This window comes from Phalacrocorax aristotelis, chromosome 5, assembly GCF_949628215.1.
Source record: "Phalacrocorax aristotelis chromosome 5, bGulAri2.1, whole genome shotgun sequence".
NCBI classification, from domain to species: Eukaryota; Metazoa; Chordata; class Aves; order Suliformes; family Phalacrocoracidae; genus Phalacrocorax; species Phalacrocorax aristotelis.
This window is the reverse complement of record NC_134280.1, coordinates 53,108,154-53,125,552: the sequence shown is the minus strand read 5'-3', so window position 1 is coordinate 53,125,552 and position 17,399 is coordinate 53,108,154. Positions and strand designations below refer to the sequence as shown.

Below are 17,399 nucleotides of genomic sequence, written 5' to 3'. Positions count from 1 at the left end.
ATACCTGGCTCATGAACTTCAGGTGTGAAGTGTCATGGAACAAGGTGCGATGGAAAATAAGAGAATGAGAACGAGAAACCTGTTATTTCACACATCAAAAGAGCTTTTGAGCCAAAGAGGAGGAGGGGCAAAGAGGAGAAGGTGAGAGGGGGATGAAGTTAAGTAAACCTGAGATAAAATGAATTAATAACATTTGAAATAGCATATAAACAGAAGTCATAGTACAGGAAAGGAATTCAGTCAGGTGAAACAGGCAGATTTAAGATAATAGTGCAGTGCTTAAAAAAAAAAACAACTTATGAGCCTTATATGACGTAAAGCACAGCCTGGCAGCACAGTGTATCAAGGTTTACTTTGATTTGAAATATGCACATGAACATAGTCAGCACTCTCAAAGCACTATTAGATCCGTCCTTTTCTACAGCAGTATTTCAGACATTTGAAATTAACACAATGTGGTTCAGAAACCTACTGAAATACCTGCTGTAATCCATCATCAACATGCAGCTAACTTCCAAAGAAGCTCAGTTCTGTTTTCTAGATCTATGGCTAAAGCCATTTTCTTCCTTGAAGACAACTTGGATGTCTGTATAAGTCTACTGCTGTTATTCACATCCATTTGCAATGTAGAATTACAAACTGATTACTTCATAGGAAGAACAGGTTCATTAAAATTCTGTGCAGGTCTATATTTAATTCTTCTGGGTTTTTTTGGCAAAGCAAGAATCGATCAGCAATGCGGATTTGTGGGGCAGATTTTGCTTTTCAGCCATACACGCACTAAAGAGCATTTTGCAAAGCAGGCATAAAAATAATGCAAAAATCTCACAGTATTTTTATTCCCTGTGTACAGCCAATGGGTCAAATTCTGCCCCAAGATTTGAAGCTAAGCTTTTGCTATAGGAAGAAACATTTATTCTCCTATCACAGTGCAGAATTTAACCCATTTCACAAGGACAACTTTTGCTAAGCTACTCTTTCACAATAATGTATGTGTTCTCCTAGTTTTTAGTAAAATTTTCATGCAACAGGTAAGTTTCCTCCTACTTAGTGCTGAGAAAAAATATATTAAACAAAGAAAACAACAACCCCAAAGGCATGCAAGTTACAACCTATCATTAACAGATAGGTTGGTATCTCCTGTCACTTTGTATTTGCTTCCCACACACACTGTCCCAGCAGACAGACACCGGGGAGTTTAGAAGTTAAATCACATACCTGGAGGGGGGGCTTCATTTAGTAGGAAGTGTCAGGGGAAAAGCACAGGAAAGGAAGATAAAAGAATTAGAAATAAGTTATTCAGGAGGGGGTCACCTCAAACTTTGGTAAGACTGGGTAGAAGGAATATAATTTACAGACTAGGTTATAGAGGCGGAGCGTTAATAAGAGTGGAAAAGGAAAGTAATTACAGTGGGGTATGAAGTAGACAGGGAGGGGATGCCGTAGAAATGGAAGATAAGAAGAACTTGAATGTTGATGAATTGTAACAATTTAAATGATGCAAATATATATAAATAGTGGGCAATTGTAGTAATACTGTTGATCCCTAAATTTGAAAGAAGACATGCTCAAGAAAAGTTTTACAAGTATGCAGTGTAATCTGTGCTTCAGCTATGCACAAGCCTGTTTAGCTGTTGGAGTAGGTGTGGGGATATGAGAGTTACTGCAAGGAAGTAAGGCTTTAAATATATCTCTGCATTTGCATCTGAAGCTCCACCATCTAAGATCCTCCACTGGCAAATGTGACCCTTAGCTCTGCAGAATGGGAAATATTCAGGTCTACACAGGGCTTTTGTCTCTGCTGCGAAGGAGCAGAAACTACTCGAGCCTACGTGCTGGGATCCTTCTGCAGGCAATACCTGCAAGCATAACCAGCTCGTGTTTCTGCAGCTCAGGTACCTCCTCTCTGCCCCATCTGTGGTATAGTCACAGCCCTAAAAGTTTTCAGGGGCACTAAAATGTTTATTCTAAGCTTCTTAGAAGGTAACTTTTCAGTTACAAACAATAATTATACTTGTTTCCCAGGGAAACATAGGGAAAATAAATCTTAGGGAATTGTAAAAACGGATTGATTCTTCATGACTCTGGTTTTCTTCAACATCTTCAAATTCCTATGTACAGAGGAAAGCTTCAGATTAATGCGTAGGAATTTAGATGTCACACACATGGGCTCGGTTAGGTAGAAAGTATCAGCAAAGAAAAATAAAGGAACTAAAGCAAGAACGACACAACGGCAACAACTCTGAATTTGTGCGGGCCAAGGCTGTCACTTAGAAGATATATTAGACTAAGACAGTATTAATAACAGAGAAACTAAATAATCATACAGTGATGTGAAAAGGTGGGACAGTCTCCCTCCAACATAAAAGCTTTCTTTTAAGCCTGTTATATTTACACCTTCTTTATAAACTTTCCTTTTTGTTATGCTTTATATTAGAGGGAGAAGACGACCTTTTTATTGTTAAAAAGTCTACATTAATACCTGGTGTTTTGCACCAATTTCAAGCTTATATGTGTGTCAAAGCTTGAGACCAACATTCAAGTAGTGAGTAGCAATTCAATAAATAGCAGGAGAAAGCAGTCCAGAGGCAGGCAAAGCAGCTGGGATGGTAGCAATGACCTTTAACTTGTGCAAACCAAGCTCAGAAAACCTTAAGAGCAGATAACAGACAAGAATGAATATAGTTAAAAGGAGAAGAGATGGATGTAAAAGGAGAAGGACGTGAAACGAGAAGTGGTGAGAACAGGAGGGAAATGAGAAGCAGCACACAGACGACTGATGAAGTGTTAAGTCATGCAAAAATCAATCAGACAGCTTTCACCTCAGACTCACTTCAACCCTGGCAAAAGTACTGATCTCGTCTAAACTAAGAGGCTGTTCTCCCTCTGTGGACAGCAGAATGAAATAGCTGGGATGGGCGGCTGATGAAATGTGACTGCATTAACAAAGCTACTCCAAATGGCACAGAATAATTTTCACAGACAATTTAGAGGACGCTGCAAGTTCAGTTTCTGCTTTTCCAGATAATAAACATTATAACATTCCAGTATGCAGTGTAATGATGGCTCTGAGTCCAGTCAGTGGCTATTATTACAGCTTATACATTGAGATATTTGTTTACAAAAATGTTATTACATTTTTCATGCAACAGTTAGGTCTTATTATGCATCACAGAGCAAAGGAAATTACTGGTGGAAGGTGTAAGCAAGCTGCAAGTTACAGTTTGTCATTAATATTTGATTTTTATCTGTTTTCTTCCACCATTTTTGAATTCCTGAGTATAATATTAGAGTTACCGGTATCATTTTCCAACAGAAACCATAGTTTCAATTAAATTTCAATATTTCAAAACTCATATAGATTTAGCTAAGATTTTGGTTAAAAAAAATAGAAAAAGTTTCACAACAATCAAAGGTTGCATAGATATTAACATCTCTAGAACAAAAGCTTTTCATTTTTTGCCTTGTGACAATCTCTCATTCCAGGTTTGTTCTTGCATTACATTATATATATCCCACATTATCCATAAAGTCAATGCTTCAGAAGCATCTAAAATAGAATTTTCATTTCAAGATTTGGAAATCTTCCATAGAGGAAAGAGAAAAAAAAAATTTTGAAACAAAATGTTTTGTTTCAACTAAATAAAAAAGAAAAATTTCAATAGCTGCCAAACAGGGTGTTCCACTTTTTTTTTCATTGTTGTTGTTTTTTGTTTGAAAAGTTTCCATTTTGTCCCAATTCCGAACACAACCAATTATGAAATTGCCAAGTGCAATTGAATTTCCAGCACTCAATAACCCTTCCGATTGACGCAGAGGAATTCAGAAGTCACATACCTGGTTTATGGACTTCTTTAAGAGGGAAGTAGCAGGGAAGGAGATGCAAAGAAAGATAAGAGAGTTAGAGAAACAGAGGATGATTAAGAAAACCTTACACTTTTTTTAGCCAGTGTGGAGGGGTTAAAGGGATAAAAACCATTAATAAGATTAAAAGAGAAATAGAGGGCACATATGGATGTCAATTAGAAAATCATGGAGAGGAAGGACAGGGGGTGTTGAGAAATAAAAGATGCAGATGACTAACATATATTCATAATGTTATAAATCAAGTGTCTTTATAAATCAAGCTTTTGGTTGACAAAAATATTTACTTGTATTTAAATCAAGTCCATTACCCATAGGTTTGAACGTGCAAAAAGGCTATAGACAACCTGTTCTTATTCATGTGCATAGAAATCCCAGCCTCTGCAGAAATCAATGGGCTCAGAGGAGCTGGCATTGATTTCCTTAGTGCCCAGGATTTCACCACTGGTGTGGAGGACTGCACACCAATGTGGGAAGGTAAGTATGAGCATGCTACTGCTCTCCAACCTGCAGGATATAGTACCCAATGAAAGCCTAGCTGGACATGCGGGACGGCAGGGCAGGGGGAAGGGGGGGGCGAAGAAGGGCAATTGAAAGGTAAATGGGTTTGGGCTGGCAGACCGATGCTTTAATAAGCATGGCCTGCTATTTTGCTATTCACACAGATTATCTTACCAGAACTGGACTTTAATCCACATTATAAAATCAAGCAAAAATGCAACCCTGCTACCCCCATTTTTGCATAATGGACATTAACCCAGAAAAATACCAATAGTTATGGAAAAAGCATGCAACCATATCTTTTCTCTGAATTTGCATTTTCTGCAAATACACTGCAACCAAAATGATGCCTCTTAGTCCATGTCATACCTAGGTATGGCACGGTGTCACTTGTTGCTCGTGATTTCAGATGCGAGTCTCCACATCAGCACACAGAGAGAAGCGAGTTTTGTCTCTGTGCAGTGGCAGGGGGGCAGGAGGAAGAGGTATGTATGACCAAGGGACTTAGCATTGCCACAGGGCATGGCTGTCCCACCTCCAGTCCATGGCATAGAGGAAATGCTTTTGGGAACACTATCCCAGTACCAACTGGTATCTGTACCGATAGCCTGGTTAGAGAAATCAGAGCGCTGGGGAATATATAAGCAATACCCAGCCTGTGCTTCAGGGATTGCTTTCAAAACAGCAGTTAGTACTTATTACTCATCATGCCACTTATCCTACAAAAGCAAAGCAGCAGTCAGTGAGCGCGCAGAGGATAGTTACATCCTCTTCTCTTCAACCACCTCCAGAATTCCTGCACTCGTTACCGCTTTGGACAGAAACAGAGGAATTTGCAGGTCATGGCACATACCTTCCTCATGAGCTTTAGTGGGTGGGAAGAGTCACAGAGCAAAATGCAAAGGAAGACAAGAGCATTAGAAACATCAGGGCAACCTTTCACTCGTACAAAGTGTAGGGGGAGGGAAAGCCTGAGAGTATATTGCAGGGAAATAAAATTAATATGGATACAAATAGCACTGTTGGAAGTGAGGGCACAAATGGTCTGAGATATTAAAAACAAAGCTGATTTAAGTGGCCGTATCAGATGACATTTGTCTTATATGCACATTCTTGCAGTCCTGCATAAAGCCCAGAGCAGCGTGCCATTTCACAACCCTGATGCTCACCCAAGTGGATTTACAGCCTGAGGCCAGCAGTTTTTTGGTGGCACGTGGCTGCATGTACTACTGTCAGGCAGTGGCCTAGAAACTTCACTGCATGAAGAAAACCATCTGTAATCATTTGCAAAGCACCAGTTGCTATATAGAACAAGGTTTAAGCTGAAAAAAGGGTAGGTGGAAAGGCTATTGTAAGAGCACCAATCCAGTAAAGGAGAGCAAATCCTCTTCGCAGCTGCAGTGTTGGCAGCTGCTGTAGCAGCAGATCATGGGCACATCTGCACATTGTCCAGAGGCCCAACCCACCCTGAATGGTCCAAAATAAGCTTCCCAGGGAGACCCAACCAGTCTTGGAGTAAAGGCTTTTCAATTTTCATCCTTTTAAGAGGTTTACATTTCCCAGCGGTTTTCGTATGGTTTTTTTTCCCATGCAACAATTACCACATAGCATCACCAGTGCATTCAATGTCAAGACAGAACATGAAGAGAGTACAAAAAACAAAATGGTGGCAGGTTTTAGTCTATATTAATATGCTGATTTTTAACTCCTGTTTTCTTTTACCTTCTTATGGCTTACTGGCTAAACCAGAGCTTACTCTGAAAGATGGGAATTCAGGAGTCATGTCACATACCTTCCTCCTGAGCTTCTTTAGGTGGAAAGAGCCACAGGACAGGATGCAAAGGAACATTAGGAGAAACGCATTATTACACAGACTGAAAACTCTGGTAACCAGAGAGAAAAGTTTTATCTCAGTAAAGGATGCAGTAATGGCCAGGAGGGGAAGGGATTTGAGGCATATATGGTTGGGAAACAACTGCACCATGTTAAAGGAAATGGGGGAAAACATTGGAGAGGAAAAAAATCTAACAATAAGCTCAACTAAGACAAGCTGAAATTTCCCTCTAATTTCAGTTTTATAGGAACAACCTCCTGCCATTGCCTGTATGGGCTTTATGGCGAGCTCCGCACATGGCAGGAGAGGCGGCTGGATTACCACTGAGCTGACGTCTGCCAGACCTTGCACCGAGACCTTTCCCATGTGTTAGCCTGCGGCAGAGCCAGTCACAGAGAAAAGGTGGAAAGCAAAGACAACAGAAGCAATAAGGTAAAGTAACAAGGTCCTGCTCCTCTTGCACCACTCTTGAATCCCCCCCCACTGCCACAGAGATGGCAGGGAGCAATTCAGAAGGTGATGGCACATACCTGCTTCGTGAGCTTCGTAAGGTGGGACGTGGTAGGGAGCAAGAGCAATGAGATCGAAAACAAGAACAATTAGATTACAGGGTGTGTGAATGCAACAGGGGGGTCTAAAACAACACAGGGGATATGAAATAGAGAAACGGGAGGAGGTGACATGGACACAGGCAACCAAAGCACACACAGGTACAAGAAACGTAAAACCTTCAGGACCTGGGTGCTGTAAAAAACCTGCAAACTGCTCAGAGTCTCCCACAGTATTATAAACAGGTTTACCCGTGTTTCAAATGTTACCGTAGCACAAAGCTTTGCAAATGCGGAACCAACGCACCCTTTGTCTCCTCCTATGTGGAGCACCACATCCCAAACCTCTCAAGTGCAAAGGGTGGGTTTCTGTTCCATCTCCTCTTCTGCTCTACCTGTCCCACTTTGCAAATGCTGCGTGCAATGCAGGGAGTCTGCTGGGGTTACTTGCCAGCGTCTACATAGACATAATTAATAAGATCTGCGCTCTGCAGTATTATTACTTATATTATATACAATATTATATATTATAGTCTATAAACTTATAATATATACAATATACTATATATAATATAACATATTATAGAATATGTACTATGTAATGCATGGCTACACCCATACATTACCACAGATGGATTTTGATTTCAAAATCCATCCGATCATTATTAGCCAAGCTATGTAGGAGAAACCAGTTGACATCTGATAGAAACCTTTATAACCAGACCATAGTTATTCCACAGTGGGTGTTAAAAACACCCAGGGCTAAAAATCAGCCTCGGAGCCTGCTGTGGATTGGATGAGGGGATGGTATCCACATTTCCCCTGTGCTCCCTCCCCAAACCTGGAGTGGAGGTGTCCGCACAGATACGCGAGGATATGGGGCACCCTCTATGCAAGGGACAAGAAAAGCCCTCTGCCGGCAGACAGCCTGTCCCAGCATCTTTCTCTTGCCTCTTGTTTTCTTCTACCACCTTGCAAAATCAAGGTGCGCATTGGCACCGAGCTCTGCTGCAGGAAAGAAGGGTACTGAGAAGCTGTTTCACGTACCTTCTTCTTGCACCTCTTCTGCGGTTGAGAAATGGCAGCAAAGGGAATGGGAAGAGAAAATTAAAACAAGAAATATCTTATTGGAACATTCTTGAGGTTTGCCAAGCTCCCAGGCCATTATGAGTAAGAATACACAATGATGGAATTACAGGGTGAGATAAAATTAAAAATAACATTTTTATGGGGTTATAGATGTTACTGAAATATGGGAATGTGACCACAAATGAAAACTGCATTAAAAAAGGACAATCAATATTTTATTCTTTATTAGAGCTGGCTGAAATTTCCTAAAACTGACTTTTGGTGAATTTTTAACCAAAAATAAAATTTCTGCATTTCTTTTGTTTTAAGTATTTTTCTCAAGTGGTGAAAATTTTTTGCCAACATATATCAGGTTTTGAAATTTCAAATAAATTCATTCCTGCATTTCAACAGATGGACATGAAATTTGCAGGCTGTCCCCCTCCCTTTTAAAAAATCTAAACTTTTGGAGAGAAGGGAAGGGGCTTGATACTGTTGTGACAAAAAAAAAAGGCAAACAGTTCAGTGAAAATGGTAGGCCAAAACAAATACATATAGTCATTCCCATATACACATACACACACATACATGTATTATATATAAAATTCTATATATGTGTGTTTTATATATATTATATTGTTTTATATAATGCTTGTACATATATATAAAAATGTTTTTATTTGTGTTTTGTTTTTTTTTTTTAAAAAAAATAGGCCCAATTTCCTACCAGCTCAATAAGTGACATCAATGTCCATTGTTGCATTGATGTCTCTGGCTCAGGACCAAGTCCCAGCACTGGGTATGAACAGTTTGCTCAGGATTTCTTCACACACGTTCTTCCTCCACATTGAGAGAAAAAGAAAGCAGAAGACACATCACATACCTTCTTCCTGAGCTTCAGATGGCAAGTGTCATGGAACAAGAAGCAACAGCAAGCAGGAAAATGGAAACAGAAAACTGTTAGAAACTGCTATTGGGGTGAGCTTAGGCCTAGAGAAAAAACTGGTTAGAAAGTGATGAGAGAAGTTATATGGAAAGGAAATGGATGACTTTGGAAGATAACACAATGGTCAAACAAAAGTGAAGAGCAAGGAGAAGATAAACCTCAGAGGCAGTCATGCAGATTAAAAACATAGGAAGTCACCTGCCTATTAATTTCATATTAATCATTAAATTCTTGAAGCCCAAAAGGAGACAGTTAGGGAAGGAAGGAGAAAGGCAAGAAGAATGCTTCTCCTTTTAGGAACGCTTATCTGTATGAGAAACACCCTTTGCTTGCTCTTTGGACATTTGACAAGGCATGAAAGATGGAGCATGAATACCACCTTCACCTCCCTGGCTACGCCCCTCTGGGCAGGACTAGAGACACAATGACAACTGAAGGCACCTCTACAAACCATCTGGCATCTGTATTTTCTATTTTTAAGCCCTTGATCCCCTCAGAAGCAATGCTGGGGGAATTAGAGGCATAAGGATAATGTACCTTAGGACAGGAGCTACTCTGAACACGGCCACAGTCACACCTCTGTTCCCACCACCACTGATGGGAATTGCTGCTGTTGCAGCAATCTGGGGGAATCTGTGGCCAAAAAAACCCAGCTGTGTATAAAATCCCCAAGATGAACATTTCTGCACAGGGACAGGTGTCTGTCTCAGAGCTGGACTCATACCCTCCACATGCAAATATTCCACCTCTCAGTAAAGAGTTTTGCTCTTAACCCCTTAGAAGATGTGTTGGACACTAAGGGCAGATCCTGGGAGAAAGCCCAGGGTTTGGCCCTCACCTCTGTCACAGGCACACTGGGAGCAGGGAGGATGGTAACCAGCAGCTATGCTTGCCTGAAGTCAACATGTCAAAAGTGTCCAGCAAAGACACCAATACATCTTCAAAATCTTCCTCTCCATGCTGCCTACAAAAGCTGAAACAATGCGGGTGAGAAGGGCTCTTCATGCTCCATCTTTCCACATCTGTGCTTTGTCTCTCATGGCTTGTCAAATCACCTTTTGCCAGCTAAAAGTGTGTTAAAAAACTTCATCTTTGCCAAGTGGTTCTCTGCCTCTCCTTTTCTGCCCTTGGTAGTGCCTTGTCAGATGCTCCTCAGGAGCTGGGCAACCTGCTCTTCAATTTCAGAGTTTAAACTCAATATGTGGACATCGCCAAAATGAGAATGGCAGGATTTCACTGATGGTACGTTGTGTGGGCTCTGTGCCAGTCCCGGCTCTAAAATGCTCTGAGTTTACGGACAGGAGCTTTACAGCCATCCCCCGTGGCTCATACAAATGCTATGTTTCACCACAATGCAAAGGCTTGGCACATCATGGCCCCAACTTGGCCAGTTTTGTGGTTTCCAGCTGATTAACCAATCAAGTGTTTCAGATCACCTTTAGCAGCAAGGCCCAAAGAGAAGGGTGAAATACAGACAAGGAAAAAGCGGGATCAAGAATTGAAGAAAGATAAATTACATTCCAAGATTTTTTTTGTTACCTTCTTCTTCGTATTCCTCTGCATTGAAATGGGGGAGGGGAAAAAAAAGCAGACAAATAAACCATCAGCCTTGACACATCAGTAGGACATTACCCACGGCAGAGCCCTTTGTGCTCACAGGGATGCCGAACAAGATGGCCTCTGAGAGGCCGCTTCCAAATCAGCAAGTAAAATATCAAATAAAATGACTTTGAGAAAAAAAAGGAGGTATAAAAGGGGAGGAGAGTGATACTGTATTGAATTTTTTCTTGGGCAACGGCAAATCAGGCGTACATGTGCATTAAAAGGAAAGAGGTGATGGAGAGAGCCTCCAAGTATAAGAAAAAAACAGCAAATAAAACCAACTTGTATATTTCTGTGTATATTGCTTGTATTTGTTGTGGGTTTCTATGTTTTAAAATAGGAAATATTGTGTACTCAGAAGCTGCAAAATTAATTGCCAGCAGATGGCAGTGCCCCTACAAAAACCAGCAGCGTCCCCCACAACAGGGGAATCAGTTTGGGGCTACAATACTGTAAAATCTCCAGAAGCTGGTGACAGTCAGACAGACAGACACACAAAAAAGAGACCTCAGATTTGTCTAACTGTACCAGCGCTTTTTTTGTTAAAATATCAACAATGGGCAGAAAGGAGAAGACAGACATGGACGGTGAATGCTGCAGGCTTGCATGGAAGCGATTAGAGACATATTTAAGACTTACCCTCTCCTTGCTCCCTGTGAGAGAGGAAAAAAGTTATTGAAATGAGATAAATATTCCTTCCACTCCATATTATCATCAAGAGTTAAACCATATACTGAAGCAACCCAATGCACTGTTGTCTAAACTGTTCTCTTCCAGGAGCCATTTGGTTTTAAGATTAGTAAAGTGACTGGGTTTGGGTTTTATTTTAAATAGTGTTCCTCTTTCTGATGGTGTGTACGTATCCATACCCACGAATAATCCTGCTGCCACAGGGCTATAACATGATACCTACACATAAGTGCTGTGCAGGGGCTGATGAAGCTGGACCTCACCCCCAGCATGCCGGGCAAGCCAGCCTGTAGCCGATGGCCCACTCCATCCCAGACATTCTACAGGCTCCCTGAACCTTAGGGCTGTCTAATAAAGACTTGGGATAACTCAGATGATGCTCAATGATTATTCCATGGCTGTAGCAACATCAATCATGTCGTCTGTTCCCATTCCTTGTCCCCACTTGCCAGCTTCTCCCACTCTACCATCACCTTGCATGAAATCCAAAGTCCAGAGCAGCCCTGGGGCAAGACCCTAAACAAGGAATGTGTTTGTTAGAGATTCTTTGAAAAAGATGCCAAATATAATCTTTGGAATTTGTTTTTTAAGAGCAGGCTGGATAAAATGACACAGGTTTTGCTGAGCCTGCCTTATAGCAGAGAAGGGGCATCAGTGACCACTGCAGGTTTATCCATGATGCCTCTGATGCCACGATTGCCCTAGATCTCCCTCTTCTGTACCTACTGATGCATAAATGTCAAATGACCCCATTGGGTTTGGTCATATTACTCAAGATTTGTTAAACCAGGGCAGAAAGTGGCTCCTCCACTACACTGTGTGTTTAACTATACCTCCTCCAGGTGTAATCCCATGGCTGCTGAGGACAGGCTGAGCTGGGTGGAGGTGTTTGGAGGGCATCCTGTGTTGGACAGGGAGGGTGTCAGGTGAATTTTGCTGGACCCTTTGACACCCAAATTCTAAGATGCCCCTTCCCCACTGCCTCAGGGTGCATTGGACCAGGCACCCAGCCTCTCCTCCTAACTGGGATGTCCTTGCTCCACTGTATGGAGCCAAGCTGAACAGATGAACACACAGGCAGTTTTCTCTCTACTTACACTTCCTCGGTATCAGACATGTTGGCAGTGAGTTTCTAGACAAAAGATGAAAAGAAGAAAAAAAAAGAGGAAAAAAAAAGGCGTTATTAATGGGACCACCTCCTAGAAGATGCCAAGGCAGGAGCAGATGGGTTGATGTTTGAGGATGAGAAAAGCCAGGCACCTGCTTTCCCACACAGCAGCCAATCCCCCACCAACACTGCCATTCTGGGAGCAGCACAGACCTTTGCCAGCCAGGTCAGAGGAGAATGAGAGGGGAAGAGGAAAAGATCATCTGGAAAGACACACCCTGTCAACCTGGATTTAAGTTACAAAACCTCTAAAGCTCAGGGAGATGGGTGTCCTCTCGCACCCATGTGGTATTTCCATCACTCCAGCAAGATCAGAGAAAATTTTCCTTCTGTTACACTACTGTGGGAAGGCACCAGCTCCAGAGCATTAGTCATCGCTAAAAAAATAACTGAAACTACCAATATACCCAGAGATAACTATTTATTTGTCAGCACCCAAAAGTGCCTTAGGTAGTAGTGTCTGGCTTATACAGCTGATGAATGAACGAACTATCATCTCTTGATCAGTTTAGGATGAAAGCTGGCCAAATGCCTGATTAGGCAATTCATAGCGGTATAACCAGTTGTATTTATTACAACCAGTTCTTGCACTGGGAACCCATCCATGGCACTGTCATGGCTTGCATTTCTGTGCAGCCTGAGTTGGGGCTGCATGCAGACCACTGCCTGCAGAGAGCTGGAGGTGGGTAAGTGCAAGGGCTGTATACAGCCACTCTGCTGATCTTTGCTGGACCCCAAATGTGTGTGTCAGAGCCTCAGCCAGAGTCAGAGGGGGCAGTGCTGCTATTCGGGGAGCATTATGGTAATACTGCATGCTGTGCCAGGTTCAGTGACGGCAGTGGTGCAATGCTATGGCTCTCCTAAAAGCATCAGCTGCCCTGAAGCCTGGGGGAGGGGGTGGGGAAGGGGCCCCAAAACTTCCTCCAAATCTACAGCATATCTTAAATTAGAAAGCCAGGATCCTCCTCGCTGGGAAACCCTAACCATGACTTCCATTACTTCATTACTCAGCTGATATATGAGAGATGTCTTGAAGAAGCAGGTGGGCTGACTTAGGTTCAAAGGGAACAACTGCAGCTCACCAGCTTTCTATTTTGGAGGAAGTCAGTAATCCCATAGGCTCCAACCCTGCCCTATAAGGGATCCTCTCCATTCCCCAGCAATGACCCTGGGCACCACACGTTAACACCAACAGGATTTAAAACCCCCGTGTTCTAAACAGCAATGAAGAGCAGCACTTTTTCTTCTAATTTGTCATTTATCCTCTTTCTGAAATTCAGCTTACCCTGGAAGTAGTGCCAGCAATGGCTGTATTGTGACCCAATCTGAGTAGCTGGACAGGAGGATGATCTACTGCTAGGACACATGAGATTTGGGTTCCTTGGCCCCAGGCTGCTTTTAACTTGGTAGATGTGATTGCCCACTCCTCAAGTGCAACACCCATCCCAAGGAGTACTTTGGGGATGCTAACCTCACCAGGCAGGAGGAATCTGGGAGGAATTTCAGCTCTTCAAAAGGCTTTTCTGCTGCATCAATTCCTTCTGCTGCTTCTCTTATTTACTTGGATGCTACAACACCTCTGGTCTCTCTCCCCTGGTCTTTGTTATCTAGATGATCAAATCTTCAGGATAAAGACTTCCACTTGCTATCTGCACAATGGCTAGCAGGTTTGCAATCTCATTTCAGCCTCCAAAAATTATTCAAGCTATTAGTAATAATGCTTTACAGTATGTTGGTTTATGCAGCGGGACAGCAGAACTTCTCTTGGCAAAAGCCATAGAGGGAACCTGCCAGATGCTGAGCTGTAGGCTCTTTCCAAAAACACATGATCTCTAAAGACTCAGGAGAATGGATTCCCATGGAATCCCATGGATTCTGCCTTTAATTTATAAACCCAGATTTCCTTCTTGCCAAGGAGGAGGGAAAAAAAAGAGGACTTTTAAGGGGCTTTGAGCTAAACTCTTCTTTCCCTCTTACCCCAGTGGCAAGAAGAGTAATACTGCTCTATGCTGGAGAAGAAATCAGCTCAAGAGCCCTGCATATGCATAGAGAGAGCAAACGTCTGTTCAGTGTAAAATAGTCACATTATGCAGCACATGCTGTTCTTTCCAAGGCAACTGAAGTCAATGGGAATCTTTGCAATCAGGCTTCTCATTAACAGTTATTGGAATGAGCTCGTCTAGTCTCCAATTTAGCTCTAAGGATGTCTTGCTGAGGGTTCTCACATTGGCTGTTCCCCTAGAGCCTTCCATATTTGTTAATCCAAGCGGTGCAAATGCGAATGGGATTTTGTATGGCATCTGTCCACATGCTATAAAAGCCGAGCAAGAATGCCCACATCCCTGACACCATAAGACCCAACCCTGAGGGGGGTTCTGGGCCCTGGATAAAATGAATTAATAACAAGTGCATTGGCAGACCCTGTGCAGAGATGAGCCAGATGCAGAAGCCCCACAGGCTAGGGCAAAGGGGACAAAAAATCCAGTGGGAGGTGCAGATTTCAGCCTTGCAAGGGCCAGATGTTCAGCCAAGTTTGATCGCTTTGTTGGGAGCAGCAGGCATTTAAGGCTGTAGCTGACTGCCACTGCCCTGGCTGGAAAGCCAAAAAGGTCTCACCTCAAGAAGAACAAGGTGTCTGTCAACTTCATGGCATTCAAAAGCTATCTGATCCCTCAAAACCAGGGGCAAAATGCAGACCATCATAGCAACAGCCACCCAAGACAAGAAAGGCTCTTTGCTGCCCAGCACTATCCACGTAGCTAACGCTGTCATCAAAGCAGTCAGCAAAACCAAACCATATTTACAACCAAAAGGCAATAAAGAAAGCAATCCACTAAGAAAGAGCAGTATTTTTTTCCATTAGGCTTAAGTTCACTGAAGGCAATGGAAAGTCTCCAGCTGGCTCAGGATTACCCTTCAGTGGAAATCACTTTATACACAGCAACTGCAGGCGAAGATTAAGGCTGTTAGCACCTTAAGGCAATAACTGCATTTTGTTTGTACCGTGGCAGAAAAATGGGGTCTGGTCTTGACTGAGGTTTAAGGATGTAATAAAAACAATTAGTTAATACTGCCCACATTTGGAAGGAAATCAAAACACATGGGAAAGTTTCACCAGACCAAAAACTTCCTTCCTGCTTCCACCCCTTGAAGGTGAAAGCAAAGGTTATTTTCTGCATTTTGTTCAAGCTAAGCAGGTCATGGTTGGAAGGACAAATACCCTGATCTTCATCAGCCCCAGGTGGGCAGGAACATCACGTCCCTTTTGGCCCCAAATGCTCCTGCCCTTGGCTGAAAGAGCAGAGCCAGCACATCCCAAGAAGCCTCTTAGCAGCTGAGAATGTACCCGGGAGGGGGAATGGGCTGCCTTGCACCTCCAGGCCATCCCTGGAAATAACCCACCCGTCAATCACACCCTCCCAAGTCAGGCCATACAAGGGAGGCAAGGTAGCAAGCACCATATAGAAAGAGGGGAAGACAAAGTGGCCATGCACAGGCGATGGGACCTGGCAGGGACAGCTATCAGGCAAGGACTAGGGGTACGGTCCACCAAGCACCACATGGCCATGCTTTCCTAGCAGGAGCCACTGCAAACCCACTGCATCTACTTTTTTATATACATACATATATGTATTAAAAATATATGTATTATATACAATATACCTATTAAAGATATAAATATACTTTTCTATATAAAAAGTGTATACATCCACTTCTTTTAATATCTATTTCTTTTGTCCCTCTGCCTCCTCCCTTTGTTTCCAAACTGCTCAGTAGTTTCCAGCAGAAAGTGTTTCTCTCCCCGGGGGCTGGAGACCAAAGTGCCCACCGCAGCACTGCGGCTGAAACAGGGTAGCAGGACCCAAGCGCTGCTGCAGGCTCCACTGACACAAAGCAAAACCCCAATTCCCTGTCCTCAAATATGCCCTTTATCCTTGTCTTCAGGGTGATATGATCTGTCAGATCCCTGCATGGGGTTTGCTAGGAACTACAGGGCTGAGATAGAGGACTCAAAGGCATTAACCATGTTTAGCTTATAGCCCCTGCCTTTCCCCAGTCTTGCACCCATGAAGGATATCTGCCTGCCCCAGCAATCACCTATGGCCTTGATGGAACTCCCCCATGGCCAGCAGCACAACTCCCACCCAAATTGCTGGCATCAAAGCCACCTGTGCTAGTGACCTTCCTGCCTTTGTAAGATACCCCCCCACCCCGACAGCAAGCTCTGCCCCACAAGGCAGCTGCAGACTAGTCGGGGATATGCCCCCCACACGGGGAGGATTCGCCCACACTAGGTGGTCAGGCCAGCAAAGTACAGGAGTTTGAAGCTGTGCATACAGGGAGCATCCCATCACTACTCCTCATGCCCCTCCATGTGCATAGGGGGATTCTCTCCCAATTTTCTTCTTTCCTGTAAGAGGGGACAATTTTCCATGACCACACTTACATTTCTCAGGTGTCCCTCTAGTCTCACACCCTGCAGCCCTCCTCACCTGCTGGCAGCTCCCTGATGGTCCTGCCCTTCATCCCTCCCACCTTGGCCATCCTTTCCTCCGAGTGACAGAGTAAGAAAGGTCAGCACTTCTCTCCTGCTGCCAGATCGACTTTTCCCAAATGCCCCAAGAAATGCCATTTCATTCCCAGTCCCAGGTGTTGGTTTTGGAAGGGACTTCTCCCATCACTGATCCTCAAGAGTTCAGAGCACCCAAATATCTGTGCGTGACATGAGCCTCATGCAATGCCCAACAAAATCCAGGAAGGAAAAGTGCCTTTTCCTTAGGATCCTGGATCCTGTGGACCCCAACCCTCCCATGATGCTTCTCCATTCAAATCAAGACTAAGCCCCTCTGCAGTTTTCCTCCCAGCAGCATCCTATGCCAGGTCTCCCACTTACCTGGGAGGAGTCAAGAGAAGTGCTGAGCTCCCTGCTGAAGGGGATCGGCAGGCTAGGATCTGCGAGCGTCCCAAGGTGATGCAGCTCTCAATTATAGTGACATTTGATCGTCTGGAGGAGCCGATTGGCCCCAGACCCCCTGCGCTGGGCACGGAAGGGAAGGGAGTAGGGATGGGCGGGGGGAGGGGAGCAAGGGAAGGGGGAAAAAAAAGTGTCATACCATGTATAGGAGCAGCTGGAGGAATTGCACAGATGATGCTAAGATGGGAGGGACATGTTTGGAG

The 17,399-nt window shown here is 43.4% G+C and overlaps 1 protein-coding gene across 10 annotated transcripts in view; it reads right to left on the bottom strand.

The window, feature by feature from the left end:
* Window positions 1-17,235, bottom strand: part of TNNT3 (troponin T3, fast skeletal type) — a 31,576-nt gene extending 14,341 nt beyond the window's left edge. Inside the window, exons 1-6 of one of the 10 annotated variants that reach the window (XM_075094561.1) lie at window positions 17,116-17,235; window positions 12,151-12,185; window positions 11,003-11,016; window positions 10,301-10,318; window positions 7,795-7,812; window positions 3,838-3,852 (exon numbers count right to left, since the gene is read on the bottom strand). In XM_075094561.1, the coding sequence (XP_074950662.1) occupies window positions 3,838-3,852; window positions 7,795-7,812; window positions 10,301-10,318; window positions 11,003-11,016; window positions 12,151-12,170 (85 nt within the window). In that variant the 5' untranslated portion in view covers window positions 12,171-12,185; window positions 17,116-17,235. Of the gene's footprint in view, window positions 1-1,214; window positions 2,087-3,837; window positions 3,853-5,218; window positions 5,231-7,718; window positions 7,928-8,611; window positions 8,715-10,300; window positions 10,319-11,002; window positions 11,017-12,128; window positions 12,186-17,115 lie in introns of those variants that run through there. The other 9 variants (XM_075094563.1, XM_075094566.1, XM_075094569.1 and 6 more) reach the window with 9 other exon arrangements.
* Window positions 17,236-17,399: the final 164 nt, after the last annotated feature.